This window comes from Mugil cephalus, chromosome 9 (genome assembly GCF_022458985.1).
Source record: "Mugil cephalus isolate CIBA_MC_2020 chromosome 9, CIBA_Mcephalus_1.1, whole genome shotgun sequence".
Classification (NCBI taxonomy): domain Eukaryota; kingdom Metazoa; phylum Chordata; class Actinopteri; order Mugiliformes; family Mugilidae; genus Mugil; species Mugil cephalus.
Genome location: NC_061778.1, coordinates 5,527,654 through 5,550,412, shown reverse-complemented (window position 1 = coordinate 5,550,412; position 22,759 = coordinate 5,527,654). Strand labels below are relative to the sequence as shown.

Genomic DNA, 22,759 nt, shown 5'->3' with positions numbered 1-22,759 from the left:
GTGGTAAAAAGAGAAGACTAAATGTTTAATGTGCCGTTTATAATAAAGTTATTTAAGCAACAAGCCTATAGTTTAGTTTAAGTGTAGTTTTGCTTTGTATTGGTAGGTGGCGATAAGTGAAGCTCGATCAGTTATGAGTTTACATGCAAAGTTACTTCTTGTTACCGAGCTGGCAGATAAATAAAGTAATGAAATAAAATGTATGCTCGGTGAAATGCAATGGTGTACAGCCGTTATGTTTAACTACATGTCACTATTTCTTTATATATTTTTTGATGATACTATTTTCTATTTTATTTTATTAGATACTACTTATATTTTGTCTTTATTTGGTTTTTAATCTCGTTTTATTTTACCTTTCTGTTTACTTGTGTGTTTTTTAGAGTGTTTCTTACATCGATAATTTAAGTTTATCAAAGTTTAAATTGTTGTCGTTACAGTGAACTACAGGTCCGTAGAGATTATTGGTAGAGATTCATGACTTAAGTGCACTCTAGTATTTTTCTTTTTCAAAAAAAAAACTTTATTGAAAAATTGTAAAGACAGCAGCACCAAATAAGAGACAGGGAGAAAAAGAAAACCCTGGTGTGACAGACTTCAGATTTTATGTAATATGTTTAAATGTAATCCTCTGATTTTATTTGTGACACAAAATATAAATGGGATACGCTATTCCTTATGCCAATTAGTATTCAGAAAAATAGCATTTTCAATTTCCAATTTCCACACATTTTGTAAGATAGGATATCAATACCATTTATATGAAGAGAGTATATAAACAGTGATATGTTGCACATTCTGTTTTGTATAGCTTTTCATTAATTCTATAATTCCACAGAAACTCTTCATGACTAGGTAGTTGGCGATTAATATTAAATAAGTCTTTTAGATAAATTAAATTGTGTCGATCCAGTTTTGTAGATCACCTAGGACACGGTTTTGTCCACTATTTTTGTAAATTTGTCATAATGATAACATATTTTGCTTACACCTTTTCATATTTTATTTTACTATATAATATTTTATGATATTTTTTTTTATCATACTAATCTTTCTTTGTACATGTGGTTTTTGAGGGTGTTTTCTTTTACATGCAACTAAGCTACTGTAACCAAGCAATTTCCCTTGTGGATCATTAAAGTCTAAGTAATGCTTTCATTATTCCAAATGAAAAGTTATGTGCAGTATGTGATGTACTTTGCATGGGAGCTGATGACATCATTGAGTCAAGCTCTCCTCCTCCTCCTCCTCCTCCTCCTCTTCTTCTATCAGACGGCTGCTGAGGAGGACGCACACAGGCGCACATACACACACAGCCAGAGGAATTATGCCCTGCCCAGCTGCAGCTTTGCCTATTTGAAGAGGTGACCTATGCATACCAAGTAGTTATAAGTCCGGGGACATCCCCGTATTTTTGGTAAGTGCAAACTATTTCCTCGTTGCGGAGGGGGCTGACTGTGATATTTGTTTCCCCCCTCCCTCCCGCATCTGCAGATAGTGCCCAAAATGGCTAGAATCACACGGTGGCTGCTAGTTGCTACTGTTGCTAGCTTCGCTCAAATGGCTAACAATTCCGACTGAAAATGACCCATTAATAAATTAAAGTGCAAAGTCAGCTCTTTTTAAGTGTGTTCGGGAAGCTGTTATTTTTTTTTACTTATCTTTGGAAAATGTTTTGTAGAGGGATGAAGGAGGAAATGCGACACGGGAGATAACGGGGGTTTTAATCAGTGCACCCAAAATATGATTCTCTGTGTCAGGAGTGTCAAGTCAGTGGATCACGTCTTCTTTTAAGCAGGGGGTTTGTTTGGTTGATGCCTTTTCTTTTTTCTTTTACGCTGATGTGTTTAGTTTTCACGAAACGTTCAGGCCCCGATTGAGGATGAGGGTAGCGGAGCAGATGTAGCGGTGCTGCAGCACTGATGCTATATGTTATCATCAGGGTTTACATGAAATAAACATAAAACTGTGTTGTTTGTGTGCACTGACCAGCGATGCAGACACGTTAGTTATACATTTGTTTTTCTTACGATCTTTTTATTTATTTATTTAGTTGTGTTTCAGTCCCGTGTGTCTCCACGATGCTCCACAAGTGATGCACGACCCTTAAATCTGCAGCTGAGTACAAATATTAAGGCATCACGTTGTGTGCATATTAAATGGTTTAAGTGAAGTGAAGCTGAAACGTTTTCCTATGTGTACTGTGTATGAGACCGTTTCATCATTAGTGTCAGAACAGATGAGATGTTTGGGTAATAATCTATTTCTTAAAGGTAGACTTGGGGAATTGAGACTTAGAGTAGTCAGCAAAATGCAGTTTCTAGTGGAACATCAGCATTTGAAATAAAATTCACACAGTGACGATCCAACGATTCGTGTGTTACCGAAGCTTATTCAGGTCAAATGTTAGCTGAGGATGCTGCCCCGTGTGCCAGTTTCATAACATGTATATAAGTGAACCCTTAAGTCAGATGCTTAAGATTTTTACTTATCATTTTCTTGTTTTGTTCCTTTATTTTTTCACAGTTTATTATGAGCATGGAAGATTATGACTACCTGTTCAAAATAGTTCTGATTGGAAATGCTGGAGTTGGGAAGACATGTCTTGTCCGGCGCTTTACTCAGGTTTGTAGTCTTTTGTGTTTATGATTTTGCAGGTGTTTGATTGCAGAGTGTACGAGTGTAAAACTTGACATTTTGGTTCTAAATTTAGGGCCTTTTCCCACCTGGACAAGGGGCTACTATTGGAGTAGACTTCATGATTAAAACTGTGGAGATCAAAGGGGAGAAGGTCAAGGTACACCAAGATTTAAAATGACTGAAATTGTGTGCATTCTTTTTTGCTTTTCATTCGTTAGGATGACCAGTCGCTCATTTCACACATTGTGTTTTCCAGCTGCAGATATGGGACACAGCTGGACAGGAGAGATTTCGCTCCATTACTCAGAGTTATTACCGTAGTGCCAACGCCCTCATTCTTACATATGACATTACCTGTGAGGACTCCTTCAGGTGCCTTCCAGAGTGGCTGAGGGAGATTGAGCAGTATGCCAACAACCAAGTGGTGACTATATTAGTCGGTAAGATGCAATTACTGATGAACGTCTTTTGTCACGAGTGCATTACATTTTTTGAAAAGATTTCTAGACACAAAACCAGTCCTCTGCTGCCTTTGAATTGCTTGTCATTTCCGAGAAAAGAAGCATTTTTTTTTTCTGTGGAAAATAAAGAGCTTGCACTCACACCCAGTCTTTGCTCAGATCCATCCCACACATGCACACACGCACATACACCTCCATGTCCATCTGTCTCATTACGCACACACATCACTGTTCAGTCCGACTGTTGCTCACAATGATGTGTTATGATGCAAGAATCCCGAGTCATACTTGTTGCATTCGTTGACAGATGACTCTCTTTTTTTCTAGGTAATAAAATAGATCTGGCAGAGAAGAGAGAAGTCCTCAGGCAGAGGGCTGAAGACTTCGCCGAGGCTCAGAGCATGCTGTATCTGGAGACGTCAGCCAAAGAGTCTGACAATGTTGAGAAACTTTTCCTCGACCTGGCCTGCGAACTCATTCGAGAGGCCAAGCAGAACAAGCTGGATAACAATGACACTGCCCCGATGCCCGGCGAGGGTAAAACCATCAGTTATTTGAGCTGCTGCAGCCTCAATTAGAAAAGGACCCAGCCGCCCGGTCGTGGTAACTCAGTAGCCATTGACTGTAGAGGGTAGATGGCTGAGCCTCAATGCCTCCGTCCCACTAAGACGGCATAAAGCCTGCTCTTAGTCTGGTCATTTCTAGTCCCATGCCTTTTTTTTTTTAAAGCTGAACAAGAGAGTTAGTCGACATTAGTTTGGCCTTCCAGGAACGCGCATATTCAGATGCTGCCACTCTGGAGAACATTGTGCGTGTGCGCGACGCATCCGGAAATCTGACTAGGGCTCCATTTCATCCTCTTCATGGGGAAATAGCAGGATTTTCCTGTTTGGGTTTTATGATCCATTCTCGTCAAACATCAATATTCACCAGCAGTATTATGTGAGTGAAAAGCTCAGCCAGGTATTTTGTTACAGATCCCATATAGTTGACCAGATGTTTCATAATCATAGGAGGTCATCTATTAGCGGTAACAACATGTTTACATGAAGTACACTTCTGAGATTACCATAGTTGATCAAATTGCAAAAAAAAATAAAAATAAAAAATAGACTTTGCATACGTACCCTGAAATCTTTTGCACAATCAATTATTTCCCACTACGGTTTCTTCTGCTCTGAATATGGGCAATGTTATTAACGTTCCTAATTTCATTTCTGAATCATTATTTGCACCTGTCATTGCAAACTGTGAAATATTTGTTCCCAATAGATTTTTACTTGCTGCTAAAATATGTTTTTTTTTTATGTCAAATAACATAAACTGAAAGACACGTATAAATACTACAGTATTCTGTGATACCATTATTTTTTTTTTTTAGTATACTTGCAGTGCTTGTGATTAGTCAGTTGACTTAGTTTGAAGCAGTTTGAAAGGCTCTTATCAGCAGAAATTATAAGCAGTTTAATCAATTAAGATATTTGTTCTTTTCCTGTCAGCGGATCCTTTGTTGTTATCCATAGACGTGAATATTTCTGCCTTTGTTGTTGCTGCCTAGCCATGAAAATGTTTGAAGGAGTATGTTCACGTAGTTTTGTATGACTTGTTGTATTTCATATGCTTTTAGTGTGAAGTTTCTCGATTGTTCAGCATGTTTAGCCACAATTCGTAGTGTCCCTCTTTCATATATTTGCCATAACTGTAACGTACTGTATTGCACAATGCCATAAACTGCACACTTATTTTTATTGTAACATTTTGTCTTTTGTTGTACGGACTTAGTACTGTAGTACATATTGGCACTTTGCTTTTATAATTTTTGTATTTTCAGTAATCCCTTTGTAAAACTGGCGAGCATTTTGTTTTGCCTTTTACCTTAGATTTCAACAACAGTTACACACCCTGGCCTCTTCCCGTCTACACAATATGGGAAATACCAAGGAATCACTATTGGGATGTTGTCCTTCTTTTCTTTTATGTGTACAAAATAATCCTTAAAATAATCTGTATAACATTAAACAATAACACTAATTATTGCGTATTTGTCATGTTATTTCTGTGTGTTATGACAGGATTTTGTTCCTGCCGTACTATGAAACTCTTAAAAAATTGAGTTCTATACTTGTAATTTAAGTTTCATACACAAGTACATTTACATTTGGAAACTTAATCTCACTTTTCAAAGTGACATGTAAGGATACAGCTGAAAACGTACACCACCAGGCAAAAGTTTCATTCAATTCAGTGAGAAAGTGTCCAAACTTTTGACTGGTAGTGTACATTTCCAAGTTAGATTGATAGATAAAATAAAACACATGTTGTCCAAGTAAAAAATAAAATGTTACTTTGAATGTTTGGCTGGAAGTTTAAAAAAAGAAGTTACAGAAAGGAAGACGGTGTTTGATTATCACTGGGTGTTTACTGTTTTTTTTTCTAGTTATTTTTTAGTTATTTTGTGTTATCTTCAGTTTTAACGTTTATATTATTGATAATAATGTAAATAATTGTATTATTATTATTATTATTATTATTGTTATAATTATACTGATAGGAAGCAAAGCATTCAAATATTATTTATTTATTAAGAAGTGGGATAGAGTGGGATAAAATAACTACTTCCTCCCACTCCTAGTTTACGTTTACTTTGTCTTGTGTTTTTATGTTCATTCGTGATTGTTTTTTGCATGTTCGAAATAAAATAAACAAAAAAAGTTCAAAGGACACGTGACCCTAGACGTTAGCCTGCTAGCCAAGGTAAAGCTAACTAGGCTAAGTCCTATTAGCAATGAAGAGCCTGCTAGCAGCAGTACACTGCTTAAGAAGTCTAAACAATTTGGTGTAAATAATTCCAACATTTATACGCAGGACAGTAACGCGTTTCCGAAAACTGCCACAATCCTTAGACGCGGTTTGGTGATAAATATTACGAGAAGCTCGGCTAAAAGTGTTTGCGTTTAGCTGAGCCCAAGCAGAACACCAACTCCCATCGACCACTGCGGCGAGTCAACTACAGTAGCAACCATCTGCTGTCTGCCTAATGTGACTGCTAGCCGACAGGGCTTTAACGTGAAAGTTGGGAGTAAAATGTTGGGAAGACACTGAACCTGGTGCTTCCTGCCTGAGCCTCCCGAGGTCCATCCGACTCTAAATTTAGGTCACAATGTGTCTGGCAACACCTCTCTGGATTTGCTGACAGGGGAGTCTCACTTCCTTTCTTTTTACGGGACTCTTCTCCCCCGGTGCAGACACAGACAGATAGATCACCTCGGCAGTCATGTGCTGAGGGCCAGTGTGGTTTGAGCTGTGTTTGACAGTGGCATCGATGATGGCTGGAGGCAGGACGGAGGTTTTGGGGAGAGCTGCGTTTACCTGCATCCTAACGCTGTGTTTTGTTTGTGCACACGTGACCGCGCTCAAATCTCAACTTTTCACCAGGCTCGGTGGGCTGCCTTACTCCTCCGAGCCCCCCATCAGCTATCAAACACTTTACTTTGAGCAGAAGGTGAGTTTAAAAGCTTCTTTTTATTAATAATATTATTATTATGTCCTTCAAAGTGTGACCTTAAAAACAAATATATGTGTTGTTACTTCCTCTTGTGCATCTTTCTCTTTCACTTCTCATTTGTAAAGCTTAATTTGCATCATATGAGGGCTGGATTTAAAAGTATAAGTGTGATGATTAATTAAAAAATAATTATCTTACAAAAATATGATGTGTTTACATTATATTTGCATAAGATAATACTTTCTGAGAATGTAACAACAAGTAATTTAATATACTAACCTTTTTTGTATTCGCCACTACATTATTCTGCAAATAATTGCATCACTTGCTCTTTCTAAAATTCCCAGTACACTTAATTCTATAGAGGTTCCTATGTTGTGTCTGCGGACAATAGGTGTTTCCATCTGGCTTCCTGTAGTGAAGGGAAACCCATCACAATTGGCCCGGTTCCTGCCAGCAGATCTGTAACTATCCTTCCTGGCTCTCTGCCTAAAAGAGGCCTCCAGGGTCCAGTGACTATGAAACACTTTACCTCTGAGGAGGGAGGGTTTTGACTGATCTTCATTCAGCCTTTTTACATTTTTCCCCTTTTTGTTAGTGGAGATTTGCGTTGCATGTTGAGGGTGCGCATGGCTCATCACCAGGTTCAGTGATTTATGAACCTGACTCATGTAGTCACAAGACAATGTGTGTGACTCACTCTTTTGAGTTGTGTTTGTGGGGTAAATTTTTTACCCAACTCACCAAAAAACAAATATTTTAAAAACCCTCCTTGTGTACTGATTAATCAGAAGCTAATTATAGAAGGTTAATATTGATCTAATGCTGCACTGGTACACAAGCAGACAGTGTCAGAATCACTTAGCTCTTGACTCTGTAATTAAATTAACTGGAGTTATAATAATTTATATGTTTCTCAATGGTATTTTCATGGAATTAATAAAGCTCTTCTTCCCTCCTAATGCTTATATCTTGCTGTTATGCACGTATCGTCAGAAAGTTTGCTCCTAGTCACCGAGAGAGGACGTTCTGAGTTTTACGCACATTATCAGTAATTGAGATAAACACATTTAGTTTCTTCACTTAGTTTTACATTTAAAGTTTTGTTGTAACATGTCACAATGACAAAAAAAAACTATTCTATTCTATGTTGTATTTTAGAAAGTGCAAAACAGTAGCTGCTAAAGTGAAAAAACAGAAATTAAAATACAGTAAGTTAAATATTGTTTTTGACTGGTGAAAATCACAAAACAACCAACACATTAAGTGAGAAAATAATCTGCACAAACTTTTGCGTTCCTATTAATGAGTGATAATGACTGTACATGCTGTTAATAATGTGTGTCCACTAAAGAGTGTTTTGATTAGCGGACAATACTCCACATCTGGTCCAACCCACGACATCCTGTCAGCCAAGCTGAGATGAAGACCAGTTCCTCCCTTCTGACGCCCACTATCTAATCTAACGTGTTTTTTTTTTTGTTTTTTTTCAACCAGTCAAGTAAAAAATTATATGCTTCCTCTTGAAAACTACAACAAATAAAATCTTTGTGAGACGCTTTCCAGCGGCAGTAGCACGTCTGCCACATCCACAAAAGAACCATCAATCACGCAGGCTTTTCTACACTCTGTTGGACACGCCGCTGCGAAGAGAGCGACCGAGTGATCCAGCAGTTGTCGTCAGGAAATCCTCCCGACTGCGTTCTGCCTCAAGACAATGAATGGAAGTGTCCTTAAGCATCCTTCAAATTATAGTTTAGTGGAAGTGGTGCTTCAGTTGCTTCCCTCACGTCTCCATTTGCTGGACAGCAGATGTAGCCTCTTGTCTTGTGGAACGGGTAACGCACTGGCCCGGTAGATGTGCAGAGTATGCACTGAATTTTAATTAAAGCCAACTGCTGAGACGCTGCCTGCAGTGGCCACATGGTGGCACTGTGCTGTTGGGCGTGTGGATATGTTATGAAACCGAGCTTGTAGGTTTTGTGATGTGCATACTGAGTGGGTGCAAGTGATACAGTACTCACCGGGAGTCCTTTTTCTCAAGTACTTTATGTGTTCAACGTCCACTTTGGTTGCGGCTATTTAGATCACAGTTTTTTCACAGGAGTATTTTTGTCTGCGCTGCGAGTGGTTCTCAGAAGCCGGAGAGTGTCATTGGCAGTGCAAGGCGTGCGCAGTTTTTTAAATTCTTTGCATAAAAGAAGCGAGTAACAGAAAATGTAAAAAATATTATAAGACTTTTTAGAGACTAACTTCACTGTTCACAAAATTCTAAAACACTACACCTTGGGTCGACCGATGCAGCTGAAACTTACTTGGCTGCCAGATTGCTGAACTTTCCCTTTAAACTGTCTCACACTTAAAAGCACTGCCAAGTGTGAAGGAGTCGAGGGTTGAGTGAACACACTGAGGCCCCAGAATCTTTATGCTGTCATTGGCTCATAAAATTCCTGCCTCCTTTGTATCCAGGATGGGGAGGGGGACCAAAACAGAAACGTTGTGTATGTAAGTGCCGGGGCTGTTTCAAAGGTTTGGACAACTCAGCAGCCTCATGGGGTTGTCTTCTCTGTGAAGTTGTCGGGTTCTTTCTGCCTTTGTTTAATAAAGAACACAGGAAATATGCCTGAAAGGGGAAGATACCCCGGAATCCCTGAGGTTTTATGAAAGGATGCCTCGGAGCTCATCTAAAGTGGAACTAATGTGGCATCTCTTAAGACATTTTTTAATACAAATTGGGGCTAATTACTCCAGAGTTCATCTTCACAACACCATAGTTAGCACAGGGCAAGGCATTCACTGATTTTGTTTGGTGAAACACGATGTTAATTTAATAATTACATGATCCTGACAAGAAGACCTTTTTACTCTAGGGCTGATTGCATCCAATGTGACTTTATTACGTGGAGACCTTTTCAGGAAGTTTGCACAGTTAAGATGCACTGAACGCCTTTGAAAATGACAATCTGTAGTACTTGCATTTATTGTCTTGTTTTTATTTGTTACAGATCGATCATTTTGGATTCCTCGAGGATGGCACCTTCAAGCAGAGATACCTCGTGGCAGACAAACACTGGCAGAAGCCTGGAGGACCTATTCTGTTCTACACTGGAAACGAAGGCGACGTCACCTGGTTCTGCAACAACACTGTACACATCCAGCTGTTACCTTTTATGTGTACGCCCCTGCACGTCATCTTCCATCTTCAGCCTAATCCGACACCTGTTATTGCCTCCTCTTCAGGGCTTCATGTGGGAAATCGCGGAGGAGTTGGGTGCCATGCTGGTTTTTGCGGAACATCGTTACTATGGAGAGTCCCTGCCATTTGGACAAGACTCTTACAGCGTAAGTGAGGATGCAGACTCACACTCTTGCAGCCAAGTATGCCTAATATCCAAATTAAATGGGTATGAGAACATGTTTTTCCAAGTCAGTAATTAGCAAGTATGTGGCAGCCAAAATAAATTGCACACACGTTCCGGAGTAAAAACTTCAGATGTTAATTTTGAATCAATATTTTTGATTTGCCTGCAGGACAGCAAACATCTGAACTACCTGACCTCGGAGCAAGCCCTGGCAGATTTCGCGGTACTGATTCTGAACCTCAAGAAGACTTTACCTGGAGCTCAGAACAGCCCTGTCATCGCTATCGGAGGTTCCTACGGAGGGATGCTGTCGGCCTGGTTCAGGATGAAATACCCCAATGTAGTTGTTGGGTAAGATTATGGATTGTGTGAAGATGGATGCTGAAGTTGCGCCTTAAAAGTGAAGCCAAAGCAAGTAGAGCTCCCCCTGGTGACTGGCTGCAGTATAGGTCATAAGCCCCCCCTTTGTTAGTGAATTAGGACTTGGGATGAACTAAAATACTAAAATACACATCAAATAATTTCTGATAAAGGATGGTTTCATGATTTTAGGTAGTTAATATAGCGTTGATGAATGTTCAAGTGTCAGACTGTGGATAAGTTTCGTTTTAGTTAGTTAGTTGATGCGAGAGAAACAGCATGTGACATAATGATGACCACCAGTTGCCATGCCAACCTCTCCATCCTCATTGTGCAGACTTCATACTTGCAAAATGGCGCTGGCGGTCTGTAATATCATATAATATAATATATAATAATATAATAGTTGGGCCAATGCAATGAGTTGGGGGGACGTGTTGTCCATGTGTATACAGTCTATGGGTGAGAAGATAGTTAAAGTTACCCAGATAGGTATGAGCCACCTTGGTATATCTGCAGCTCTGAACAAAAAGTACTCAAGAAATCCCATTTCACAGCAAGTGATCGCCCACAGATGAGAACATTTCCCTTCACCAACTCGTTTTGGTGAAAAAATGTCAATAACAAACACCAGATGTTCATTTGAGCCGACGAGATTAATCTGTGTGGTCCATTTTCCAAATATGAGACATTAGCTTTCCGAGCCTAGACACTCATTCTTTTAACTTTTATGTCACATTCGCTAATGGATGTGCGGTTTGTGATGATTTGGAGAATAAAACATTTAAAGACGCCTTTGCATCGTTTTGCATTTCAGGGCTCTGGCAGCTTCGGCACCAATATGGCAGTTCCCTGGTATGGTGCCATGTGGAGACTTCTACAAGATAGTAACACAGGACTTTGCCAAAAGTGGTCAGAACTGTGACGCAAGCATCAGAAAATCATGGAAGGCTATTAATAACGTCTCCTCCAATGGTAAGTCATGCTGTCTTCTTATTTGGAAAGTAGGTAGAAAATAAAATAAAAGCTGAAGCAAAGGATTTATAAGCTGTACTTGATGGCTTGTTTCACTGTTAATCATTTATTTATTCGCGCTTTATAGGGCGGACACAAGAACAAATATCATCCTCCAGCATAGAATATGTATATATGCATATGTTGAGCCGTAAAAATTTGGATTAATACTTAAACTGAATAAGATTATGTTAATAAGGAGTTAATAAATTAATTTAAACTACTAATTTGATGGGACTTTAAAGGAAAGTCTTGCAGTGACAGGCAGACCAGTTCCTAGTTTTTGTGGAAGGCGTTTTTAACTTTCTGATTTAGTGCTTGGCATTTCTGTCTGCAGTTAACAAGAGGAACCTCACTGAGATTATCAATATATCTAGCGAGCACAGTATGACACGTCTTAGCGAGCTCTGAGAGGTCAGGACTAGCAGTTCTCAGAAATGCTTCATACCCCAGCTAAGTCTTAATAACTGTCGTTATTTAATTCAAGTGAGACATTTTTGCTAAGACTTGTAAGAGGAATGTCTACTTCAGTGACATTTTTTTCTGCTGTCTCTTGACAAGCATCTGGCCTTCAGTGGCTGTCAGAAGAATTCAGTCTGTGCTCCCCTCTTAAAAGCGGGGTCGACGTCGTCGTCTTCAAGAACTGGCTTCAGGAAACGTGGGTGAATCTGGCCATGGTGGACTACCCGTACGAAGCTAATTTCCTCCAGCCACTGCCTCGCTGGCCGATCCAGGTACAGACGCACACCGTCCAGGAAAAATAGCCTAAATTTGTCCATTTTAATAAAAGTTTTAGTTAACCTTTATATCGGTCGTGCCACTTTAAATTTAGTTTATCTTTGGTTAATTTGGCCTGACAGCCCGTCCTTAATTGAAATGAATGCGTCATTCAGCCGATTGTGTTACAAGTGTTTGTTGTGGTCTTCCGAGCTTTTTGTTTACAACAGCTGTCAACTAACTTCATTAATATTCATAAGGATCTGGTTTCTTTTTGGATTTTAAGTATTCTTTAGATGAGCAGCTACAAGTAAACCACCGTTCTTTTTCTTCTCTCCCCCTCGGACCAAAGGCCCTTTCATTTGCACACTCCGTCAGATCTCTGAGGTGTTCCTGTTCGGTCGCTCACATGGCGCCGCAGAAAGAGGGCATTTGTCCAGTGCGGCTCATGAGGGCATCAAACAAAAGTTCGCCACTTTAATCTCAATGGGACTGTAACAAATACTTAACTAGACGCTTGATGTAATGAAAGTAGTTGTGCTTAAAACTAAAAAAAAAAAAAAAAGAACGTCAATCTTGTTGCTCATGCAACGTTCTTTAAACCATCGTCTGAATTGGGAAATACCTTTCGTTGTAATGTGAAGGAGCTTGTGACATTACAGCGTCTGTACTACCCGTCACCTCTGCGCGTCACGTGGAGAAACCAAACTCTGCCAGTGACCCTCAGCTCTCAGTTTGGTGCTTCGCCACGTCTCTTTTCGAGTGGCCCACGCAGGAATCTGAAATAAACTTCCACTGCTGTGACGCAGTTTTCATTCCTTATCTCGCGGATCGATCCGTGTTTGGCGAAATAAGCGCTAAATGGTCATTTCAAGTTTTTTGGCTCCCTGCCTTTAATGTATGCGACCCCTATGGGTGGTTTAAGCGGTTTAGGCAGTGGGTGCAAAGAGGAGCTTTTTTAATGACAAAGCTAATGTGATTATCTGAGTGAGTGTGAGAACGGGGTATTGAGGGCTTAGAGGAGGGAAATCTGTTGGCAGAGATGAATGTATAAGCCTAATCCTATCTGAAAAGTAAGGAGAAGATGCTTTGGGGCTATTGCAGTGTTTTTTTTTCCACAGTATAAATCTTTGGTTGGACATGTCTGTGGCCCTCCTCATCCATCGACCACCAACTCCTCCCCGGCCCGCAGACAAAAGCCTTGGTAACAGACTCCACACTAGTGCAGCTCGCCTCCAACCTCCAAACAAGCAAGCCCAGTTTCCCCCCTGCTTCACAAAGAGCGCAGAACAACAGGCGCGGCCAACTCCGCCGCCGCAACCATAACAACACACAGCGAAATCAAACAAGAGCTGAAACTCAAATATTTATCATCCACGCTATTAATTTTGAGAAATCCGCCACGGTCTAGCAAAACGGCACTTATGAGACCTTTAAATTTTAAATCGTTTAGGTCGTCTGCGTTAAATAAATGAACGCCTTTTGGGTTTTTTGGGTTTTTTTCTTTTTTTTTTACCTCTCGTGCCAAGATTAGAGCCATAAATTCAAGTTCATTCCAGGGAATTTCATATGCAAATCAGGCGCCACCACTTTTTATGTGGAAAAACACTTAATGGGCCACAAGAAAGCAGTCTCTAGTCTAGTAAACAACTCGGATGTGAGGGAATTAGATATTTAGATTTTCCTCTCGAATGTAATTTAAAAATGCACAAAGCTTTTAATAGATGTCGCAGCTATTGTGTATTCAAACTCCATGTTAATTATTTCTGTTTGTGCTTTTTAACATCTTATGTCTTCAAGGTGGTGTGCAAGTATCTCGGTTTCGATTCTACTGTATCCGACAAGCAGCTGCTGCACGGTGTCTCCCAAGCGGCGAAGGTCTACTACAACTACACCGGAAGCTCTTCCTGTCTCAACATATCTCAGACGGCGACCAGCAGCCTCGGCATACTCGGCTGGTACTATCAGGTGCGTAGCGCAGCCCACAGATCCGTCTTGTCGCGGCGTATAAATCGAGGTGTCACCGTGCAGCTTTACCTGTCAGAATAAATATGCGCGCGATCCCTCATCCCCCAGGCGTGCACGGAGATGGTGATGCCCATGTGCACAGATGGCGTGCAGGACATGTTCGAGCCAGAGGAGTGGAACTTCCAGGCCTTCTCTGATGAATGCAACTCCATGTTTGGCGTCAGGCCGCGGGCTGACTGGGCGGGCACGGTCTTCGGGGGAAAAGACATCGCCTCTCACAGCAACATCATCTTCAGGTAAACATTGCTGGTAAATTTAAAGTGTAGGCTGAAGCTTCCTTTTGTTTTGTTTTTTTGTTTTGCAGATAGGCAGGTTTTTATCGCATGCTAATTAAGACAGTTAAACCACAGGATGTAGACACAAATGTGAAATGACACTCTAACAAACACCAAAGTGAACTATATCAGGTTAGATAAGATAATCAGTAAGAAAATTTGCAGTGTTAACACAGCATATAGTTTAAGATCAGTGCACACAAGAGAAGTAAAGGTCAATCAGAATCAGAATACTTAATAGTTAATAGCTTCAGTGGAATTATTTTGCTGCTGTTGCTCCCATAAAGTGACAGTTGCAAGTCAAATACAAATAATATAAAAAAATAAAAATAAGATGTAAGATCAGAATCAGAATCAGCTTTATTGGCCATGTATGTGTGCATACAAGGAGTTTGACTCTGTAAAACCGTACAATATACATTAATAAAATAATAATAAAGCAGATAGGTACAATGAACTATATATATCCTGATATTGCACAAGTATTCGCAATCACACAGAGGTAAAATGGTTACAAAAAAATTAGAACAGAGTCAAACATTAAATAAAAAAATAGCATATGAAATACAACAGGCTTTGTTGTACCTTTATGGTCCAGTAATCGTGTCCTAATTTCATGACCGATAAAAGGCTTTTTGAATTTTCTGTGTGGCCCACCACACTGCCAGCCTCAGCTCATGGGGGCGAACACAGTCCAGTGTGGGCTTTTTGGGAAGATTACAGCACTCCCCTAGTAGGAAGCATAAGTGTTATGTTATTTCAACACTTTTACTTCTTGTTAAGCTGACTACTAGACACAAGAAAGAGTGGGAAAAAAAGTAAAAACAAAACACATGCCGTGATTGTTAAGGTGCTAGTGTGCACAAAAACCGTGCCAATAATCAGCCGTGACGTTAGTTAGTTTGTTAGTTAGTGAAAACCATCATATGTTGTGTTTGGTTCTCAGTACCCGTGTGTCTCTGTTGTTAAATCCCAGTAACGGAGGACTGGATCCGTGGTCGGCCGGTGGTGTTACTCACAACATGACAGATTCTCTGGTTTCCATTCTGATCCCTGACGGAGCTCATCACCTGGACCTCCGCTACAGCAACGACCTCGACCCGCCGTCGGTCCGCGCTGCGCGGGCGACGGAGATGAAGTATTTTCGGGAGTGGATCAAGCGGGCTCAGAAGGACAACTCGTACTGATTCATCCACCTAGCCTCCCAAAAGAAGCCAAAAACCTACACAATGATATCATGAATTTAGCTTTAATGCGTGCGGTATTTCACAAGGTTGTCACTATGCCAAAGTTTCCTCCTTTTATAATCTGTTGAAATCAGACACACTCCACTTCTTTATGCCAAACTATACACTTTTCAAGGGCTTGGATATTTAAAGGTACTGTACTATTTGCTGAAATTGGATGTGTTTACCTTGAAAATACTACTGACAACAATGCTGCAGTGTAAATACATTTCTTTATTCACATGATCACGGTGTCGTCATCACAAACCCGGATGATCCTCGTTTTGACAGGACTCGTTAAGGCTGCCTGTCTGGCTCCAAGCTCCTGTTTTCTGTATTCACAGTTACACTTTGATGTCGTTCAGTTTCTTCGCTACAAATTCACACCCCTCGACTTTTTTTCTCGTCGTTCGGGCGTATTTGTTCTTCCAAAGTAAGCGTATATCACGGTATGCTTCTAAACACTTAAATAAGCCTCAGGAGAAAAGTTTGACACCAAATATGAAGAAAAACTAAAAAAAAAAAACTATTTGAAGTGCTTTCACTGCTTTTCATGTTTTCTATTTGTGCCCTACACTGCTATTCTTTATAACCTGCCATTCCCAAGAAAAACGTACTCCAGTGGAACTGATTAAAAAGCTGCAGATTTATTGTAATATAGCATTGTCTTTTGATCATTCACGGATGTGCTTTTGTTCTGCTGAGCAGACTCTTTGTTACGCTTTGGAAACTCGTGAGACCTTCGAGTTCCTTCTTCCACCGAGCAAGAACAATTGAACGTGTTTGAGATTTAATAAAACCCCAATCGGAGGAGGCCAATAAAGTGAGTGGTGGGAGGTTATTGCGGCTGTGCCTGCTGACCTTCCCCCTGCGGACTAACCTGTGGGATTCCCCCTGGCACGCATTAATTCACTGGCCGCCGTTAAAGCTCTGAATTGTGGCACCCAGGCAGCTCCATAGACTCCGGTTTGTCCCCCACCGCCCCACCCCTGCAAGTAATATTATTAATACAACTCCTGTGGTGCCGGAGAGGTTGAGAAGGGTTTATGGGAGGTTAAGAGTGAGGCGGTGTGGTGTGGATGCAGCCATCGGCGGAGCCCATGAATCCTTTTGTAGCTCGCTGTGAAGACACTTTTTAAAAAAAAAAAAAATCTTTTTTGAATGTCAAGATAAAAGTCTCAAATGTCATGAAAATACCGAGCCAGAAGCAGTGACTGCTGATTAAAACACGCAGTTCCTGTCATTTTCTTTGAACTATTTCTTCATTTTTTTTTGTTTTTTTTTTTAAAGCCAAAGTTCCTGACATGACATGACCTTGTGAATCAGATTGGGAAACATGTCCAGCGTTGGTATGTGGCTTGATTTTCCACCAGGGGACACAAAGCCCAACTTTTCAACATGTTGTCGCGGGCTGGGCTTAATTTCGGACGCTTCAGTAGGAAGAAACATAGCTAAACATGGGGGAGGACGGGCCGTCCGCCGCTAAATGCCCTCCTTAAAACTTTTCTCAGGACTTTGAGAGGTCATTAATTTTGCCAGCCCTTTCTGCGTCTCTGACACCGGCCATCAATCAGAGCTGTTATTAGTATTCGCTCAACCTCAAACTCCCGAGTACGTCCGCGCTCAGACGGGGACCACACACTAGTAGAGGAAGAGATTAAGGCTGTGCGTGTCACATCACGTTGCACTGAGCACCCTGCTCTCTTGGGGATGGGTGCTATTGAATAAGTAAATTCTTGGGGACAGAGGGAGTGGTGGTAATGTTTAACCATCTCTCAGCTGCACTGAAGAAATGGCTCGTTTTAGGAAAAAAAACACAAGTGATTCTTTTTAGAATGCATCTTTAGATTTGAACGTTTCAAAATGCAACTCAAGTCTTGAGAGTGGAGAAAAGCCTCCTTCTCAGTTTACGTGTACATATATATACATGTATATATATATATTTTAGCCTCTCTGCTGCAGCCCTCCCTCTTTCACCCTCTCAGCCTTTAAGCAACAATAGAAACTTGTTTCCGGGATCCGTGCGTCAGGCTCTGTGATGTGAATGACCCACCAGCACAAAAGCCAAGACCCCCCGACTGGGGGGGGGGAGAAAAAAAAGGGAGGATATGGCTGCCACAACTGTGATGATGTCACTCTGCCAAAAAAATTGTGCCGGTAGCAAAGTGAAGGAGGCGGAATGACTTTAACAGGCTTTAACAGCTCGGTACTCCTCCACTGAATCCACCCAGAGATGCCGCTGTCTGCAGCTGTTTTCCTCCCACACTTAAAGTTTTGAAGTATAATTTCAAAAGTTTTGGATCTGAAATATAAATGTAATATTTATATATATATATATGTATATTTAGTGAGATTTCTTTGTTTTGTCGCTCTTGTATTTTTGTTGCTCGACAGATAAATCGCACTAGAGCAGTTAACATCAGAAATTTGCATGTGAAAGACTTTTACACAGCTTCTTTACTACTTAAATGAGTCACCGTTTCACCATAGTGTGGACTTTTTTTTTTTAAAGTAAAGAATCTTTATCTATTCTCTCTTCAAATATTCCGCAGCAGATCTTAAAATATGAAAAATAACTTTTAATGATCTCATCTGAGGTTGGACCAGATTGAAAGTGCTCCTTCTCTGCTAAACGCAGCACAAAGGCCTAGTGTAACCCCGAGTTAAACTATGTCCAACAGTCCAAATTCTCTTGAAATGCGTTTGAAATTCCACTTAAATTCAGATAAGTACTGGCGGCGTAGCAGTCTGGCTCTCGAACACATCCTCCTTTGTCTTCGCTGCTGGCCAAGAAACTTCCTGTAAATACGTTATTGTTTACAAGAGAAGTTTCATACCCAGGATTTCTTAAGGTCAACACTTCTTCTGGCACACTGAGCCTGAACTGCACTTTATTCCCCTTTAATTTAACAGCTCCGGCAGCTTTTCTAGTTAAATCGACTGTTCATTATTGAGACCCATTTTACGAAGGGGCTGTGAGGTGCAATTTAATGAATCTCTGGCACAAAGCTCCCTTTCAGAGCTCGCCGAAGAATAGAGGCTATTTAGACCCTGTAGGGCTTTATGTCAAAGGCACCCCATAATAGTTGTCAGGCCAGGGCAGAAATTCCCACTGGCCTGGGAATGCACTAGAAATCAACTTTTGCCATGAGCAGATTAAGACACAAGCGAGCAGTTGGGAAGATTCTCCCAAATAGTGGCATCTGTTTGGGCACAAAGATTTTCCCACAGAAAAGAAGCCATTCACGCAACAGTATAGGCCGTAATTTGATAGCGGGGTTTGTTTCAGAGGCTAAATGACAAGTAATTAGATTACAAGTTAACTCGTAAGTTGGTGAGCCGGGCGGGAAAGAATGGCATGAATTAATGCAGGTTTACCTTCATAGGCTGATTTTTATTCATATTTTAGGTTTGGGTATGAGTTTTTTCATTGCAAATAATTAAATTGAATATTTAGTTGTGAGTTTAGCAAAGAGGTTTTGTGTTTTGCACCTCTGCCAGCAGCAAAAGGCCATCCAGCAGGCTTTTCTTCTCACTGTTACAGTAATATCCTCCAGTTTCATGAAAGCTTTTTTTTTGGTTCAGAGCACGCACAAACAGTTAAACTCGAGGGGGAGAGTTCTGACAGAGCTTATTGTCTTCCGCTCAGCAGGGAATTTCACACAAATCCCTCTTAGATGCAGGTGGTCGGGCACAAGCAAAGAGTTAAGTCCTTGCGGCCCCGTTGCCCCTCCTCTTTGATGTTCTGACATCATTAGTCCGGCCCCCTGAAAGATCTCCTCGCCTTCCTCAGAGCGCCTCACTTCTACTCTGGAATGTTTACAGGAACTTCATGAGCAGCATCAGGACCAAGAGTTTGTCAGAGGCAAAAAGACATGCTCTGAAGAGATTTCTGGTCCGGGGATCACAGTGGACGCCACAGGTGTAGCCGCCAGGCTCAACAGAGTAATGGCTGTTCAGACTGCAATCATGAACCCCCAGTTCATGAATTTCTGCTTCCCCGGTTCCGTGATGGAGTACGAGATGGAAAAAAGTCTGGATGGGAGTCTCCTGGGTGAGGCAGAAAATGACGAGGACTACAGAGAGACCACCAGGGACTTGCTGAGCTTCATAGACTCGGCCTCCAGCAATATCAAGCTGGCTCTGGACAAGCCAGTGAAATCGAAAAGGAAAGTCAACCACCGGAAGTATCTACAGAAGCAGATCAAAAGGTGCACTGGCATTATAACACCAGGAAATGTAGAAGCCCCGGCGAAAAGGCAGGGTTCCCCCCTGACTCAGCCGAGCCCTCTGCAGAGCAAAACGATACCTAAGCGAGATGGGGTCCAGGCCAACTTACAGAGCAAGAGTTTGGCAGCCCTTTTCAGCCCCGTGAAGGATATAAGGGGTGAAAAAGCCAAGAAGCCACCCCTGAGGCATCGCAATCTGCCCCCTTCCTTCTTCACAGAGCCCGCAAACTGCTCTAAAGTCAGCTCCACATCTGGGATGACGCTGAAGGACTTGGAACGAGGCAATCCTGAGGCTGCAGAGTTCTTTGAGCTCCTGGGGCCTGACTACAGCAACATGGTCACCGAACAGGACCTTTATCAAGGCATGCCGCTCCGGATGCAACCAGAGCTGGGAGGCCCGGATCCGGCTTGCTACGATTCTCACCATTTAGTCAGTGGTCTCCTCTACTCTGAGCCCTGGACTAGCTGCTCAGCACCCTCTAAGAAACTGGGGGACGGCCTGCGAACGGGCCCAGCCCAGCCTCCGGTCTACTGTCACTCTGAGGCTGCTTCAGGGCCCTTAGAAGACAATGCACTGTGCACTTTGGCCTTCCCAAACTTTTTCACAGACTGCTCCGTACCTCAGGTCACTTACGATTTAAGTGGTGGTTATAACAGAGTTAATTATTCATCTCTATGAGAATCCGATAGTGCTGTTGTTAGGGATGCTTTGTGAGAAGCAGATAAAATTGCAGAGACAAGTTTAACGGTAGTCTGATATCGCTGTATCATAGTAGCTTATCTGTCGTGGAAGTAATGCTGCAGCAAGTTCAAACTCAGAAAAACTTTCATAGTCTTCAAAGAAACCAATTTACTCTTCCCTGATTCATTTCACACCGGATTCTGTTTAACTTCGCTTCACGTGGATATCATTTACTTTATCTCAGGCAATTTGCAATAACATTCAGAGCGACAATGCATCTGATTTTTGTCTCTTCAGTTTCAACATTTTCACATTTCGCAAAAAAAAAGGAAAAAGACGCAGAAGCAGTTGCCGGTTTGCTCCACTCCAAGAAATCGGCCTGTGCTAGAGAGTGATATCACAGACATATCAGTCAGAGGCACTTTGCTCTTGTTAGGAACAGCCCTGTGCAGCAGCGTGATTGGGAAAAACTAATTTTTACTCGTGATGATTGCAGCAAAGTTTGATGCCGTGTTTGCTTTACAGAATTTTATAGCTCTGAAGTTATTTTCAGCTGGCAGATCAACCGATTGTGTTGTCTTTTGTTTTTTGTTTTTTTGGAAAAGCCTTTAATGTATGTAGCTGTTGTAAGAAGACGAAATAAAGCTGGTCTTTATTTACTGGGTCTGCTTGTGTGTTCATCTCATGAAAAATGTAAAATACATTTACAACATTCCACTGAGCAAAATCTTAATAAATGTCAAATCAATTAATTCCACACTTTCCCCAACATTGCAGTGGTCCATTCAGGGCCTAAATGTATGAACACTGTTCTGATAGATATTGACTTACTCTCTGTGGATTTCATTTTAAAATCTTTATCAGAGTATAACCTTCTCACTGGAGGTCCCTCCATGGAGATTTGAAAAGCACAATCTACTACTAACAGCCTTCATTATTACCCCCCTCTGGTGGCTGCTGAAGGCTCGTTCATTTACATTCTAACATGGAGGCCAGCCCCACCACGCAGCAGGGGTTCTGGATAAACTATAATTTGATAAGTCCGCATGGTGAATCCATTAATTTACAGTGATTAAAAACAGTTTGTCGCATAGTATGAGATATTTTAGAGGACCAGACATTTTAGGTTCTGTGGACCTGAGGATGGGAACATCCTCACCCTAACCCTGTTGATACACATATTAGAGAACATCATCAACGAACAGATCATCATTTAAGTATTGTCTTTTGTAATTCCCAGCAGTCTCAGTGATATCAGAAACTACAGGGAAGGAATTTGAGGCATGCTAAGTTCCTTTATCTCAGTCGTTATACAGTTCAGATCATTTTCACCTCTAGCTATTGTTTTACTTTTACTTTTATTGTCACGTTACAATGGCACATGCACATGCATTCACATTGCATGCAAGATCTTCCCAGCTCATTCGCTGTTCACATTTTAAAAGCTCAGGTGGAGTTCACATGAGCTCAAGTGGCATTTTTAGTTATTGAAGAGAATTAATTTTCTGTCTTTCTTTTTTTTTTCTCCCCATTCTTTTAAACTTTTCAACCAGCGACATATGGATTAAATGGTGTATTCAGGCCTGTGAGAAGTTGCCCAACGCGTACACTAGATGGCAGTAATGTTCCACTGAAAACCCGGCGTCCACCACTCCCACCCGGGCAGAGATGATGTATGACATTATGTATATAACTGTAGCCTCACACGGCGGTTCTTCAGATGTCATTCTGATCAAATGAATCTGTCATATATGTGAATAATGGTCATTAAATCAATTTTTAGCCTCGCCGCCATTAAGAATCGTAACTCCTGCATGCATGAAATATGACTGCGTGCATGTTAATTGTAATACTTGCTCTAGTTTACAGCTAATCCTGTCCCGCCCTGCCCTTCCCTACGTCATACGAGCACGGCAAAACAATGAGAGCAAACCATACCCACAGAAGACGTATGGATTTTCTGTCCCTGAGTTGACACCGAATGACACATTCAGATTAGGACCTACTGATGGAACCACAACTGTATCCTGCTTTGATTTATGGCACACTGGAGATGCAGTGTTTGTGAAGGTGATTAACAAGATTTGTGTTGCTGCAGATCTGAATACCAAGCGCCTGCTATTATGATAAACTAGATAATAGGCCACCAGGTTTTTTTTTTCTGTCATGTTATACTCTGTCCTATAATGCAAAGAAAACAATTATAAAAAGGTGTGTACAGCATGTGCGCCTCTATACTGGACACAGGCAGTATTTTGAA

At 41.1% G+C, this 22,759-nt stretch overlaps 3 protein-coding genes across 3 annotated transcripts; all 3 read left to right on the top strand.

Annotated features, from left to right (window-relative positions):
- Positions 1-1,265: 1,265 nt before the first annotated feature.
- rab30 (RAB30, member RAS oncogene family) lies at positions 1,266-5,132 on the top strand. Its single transcript, XM_047593691.1, has 5 exons — positions 1,266-1,417; positions 2,527-2,625; positions 2,714-2,797; positions 2,897-3,080; positions 3,429-5,132. Exons 2-5 carry the CDS (start codon positions 2,533-2,535, stop codon positions 3,677-3,679), a joined length of 612 nt encoding a protein of 203 aa, XP_047449647.1. The 5' UTR covers positions 1,266-1,417; positions 2,527-2,532; the 3' UTR covers positions 3,680-5,132.
- Positions 5,133-6,111: 979 nt separating this feature from the next.
- LOC125014013 (prolylcarboxypeptidase (angiotensinase C)) lies at positions 6,112-16,244 on the top strand. The gene is made up of 9 exons (XM_047595017.1): positions 6,112-6,603; positions 9,612-9,752; positions 9,847-9,948; positions 10,138-10,319; positions 11,146-11,303; positions 11,904-12,076; positions 13,860-14,027; positions 14,136-14,323; positions 15,339-16,244. The coding sequence occupies exons 1-9, from the start codon at positions 6,424-6,426 to the stop codon at positions 15,547-15,549; spliced, it is 1,503 nt and encodes a 500-aa protein (XP_047450973.1). The 5' UTR covers positions 6,112-6,423; the 3' UTR covers positions 15,550-16,244.
- A 3,006-nt stretch (positions 16,245-19,250) lies between these two features.
- Positions 19,251-21,158, top strand: LOC125013492 (protein FAM181B). Its single transcript, XM_047594220.1, is given in 3 exon segments — positions 19,251-19,299; positions 19,302-19,367; positions 19,370-21,158. Coding segments are annotated over 3 exon segments (1,227 nt in total). The 5' UTR covers positions 19,251-19,265; the 3' UTR covers positions 20,497-21,158.
- Positions 21,159-22,759: the final 1,601 nt, after the last annotated feature.

Coding starts and splice junctions, on each gene's coding strand:
- rab30 (XM_047593691.1), top strand. CDS start 2,533: ATGAGCATGGAAGATTATGACTACCTGTTCAAAATAGTTCTGATTGGA. Junction 2,798..2,896: donor TCAAAGGGGAGAAGGTCAAG/GTACACCAAGAT, acceptor TGTGTTTTCCAG/CTGCAGATATGGGACACAGC. Junction 3,081..3,428: donor AGTGGTGACTATATTAGTCG/GTAAGATGCAAT, acceptor CTTTTTTTCTAG/GTAATAAAATAGATCTGGCA.
- LOC125014013 (XM_047595017.1), top strand. CDS start 6,424: ATGATGGCTGGAGGCAGGACGGAGGTTTTGGGGAGAGCTGCGTTTACC. Junction 6,604..9,611: donor CACTTTACTTTGAGCAGAAG/GTGAGTTTAAAA, acceptor TATTTGTTACAG/ATCGATCATTTTGGATTCCT. Junction 11,304..11,903: donor TAATAACGTCTCCTCCAATG/GTAAGTCATGCT, acceptor TCTCTTGACAAG/CATCTGGCCTTCAGTGGCTG.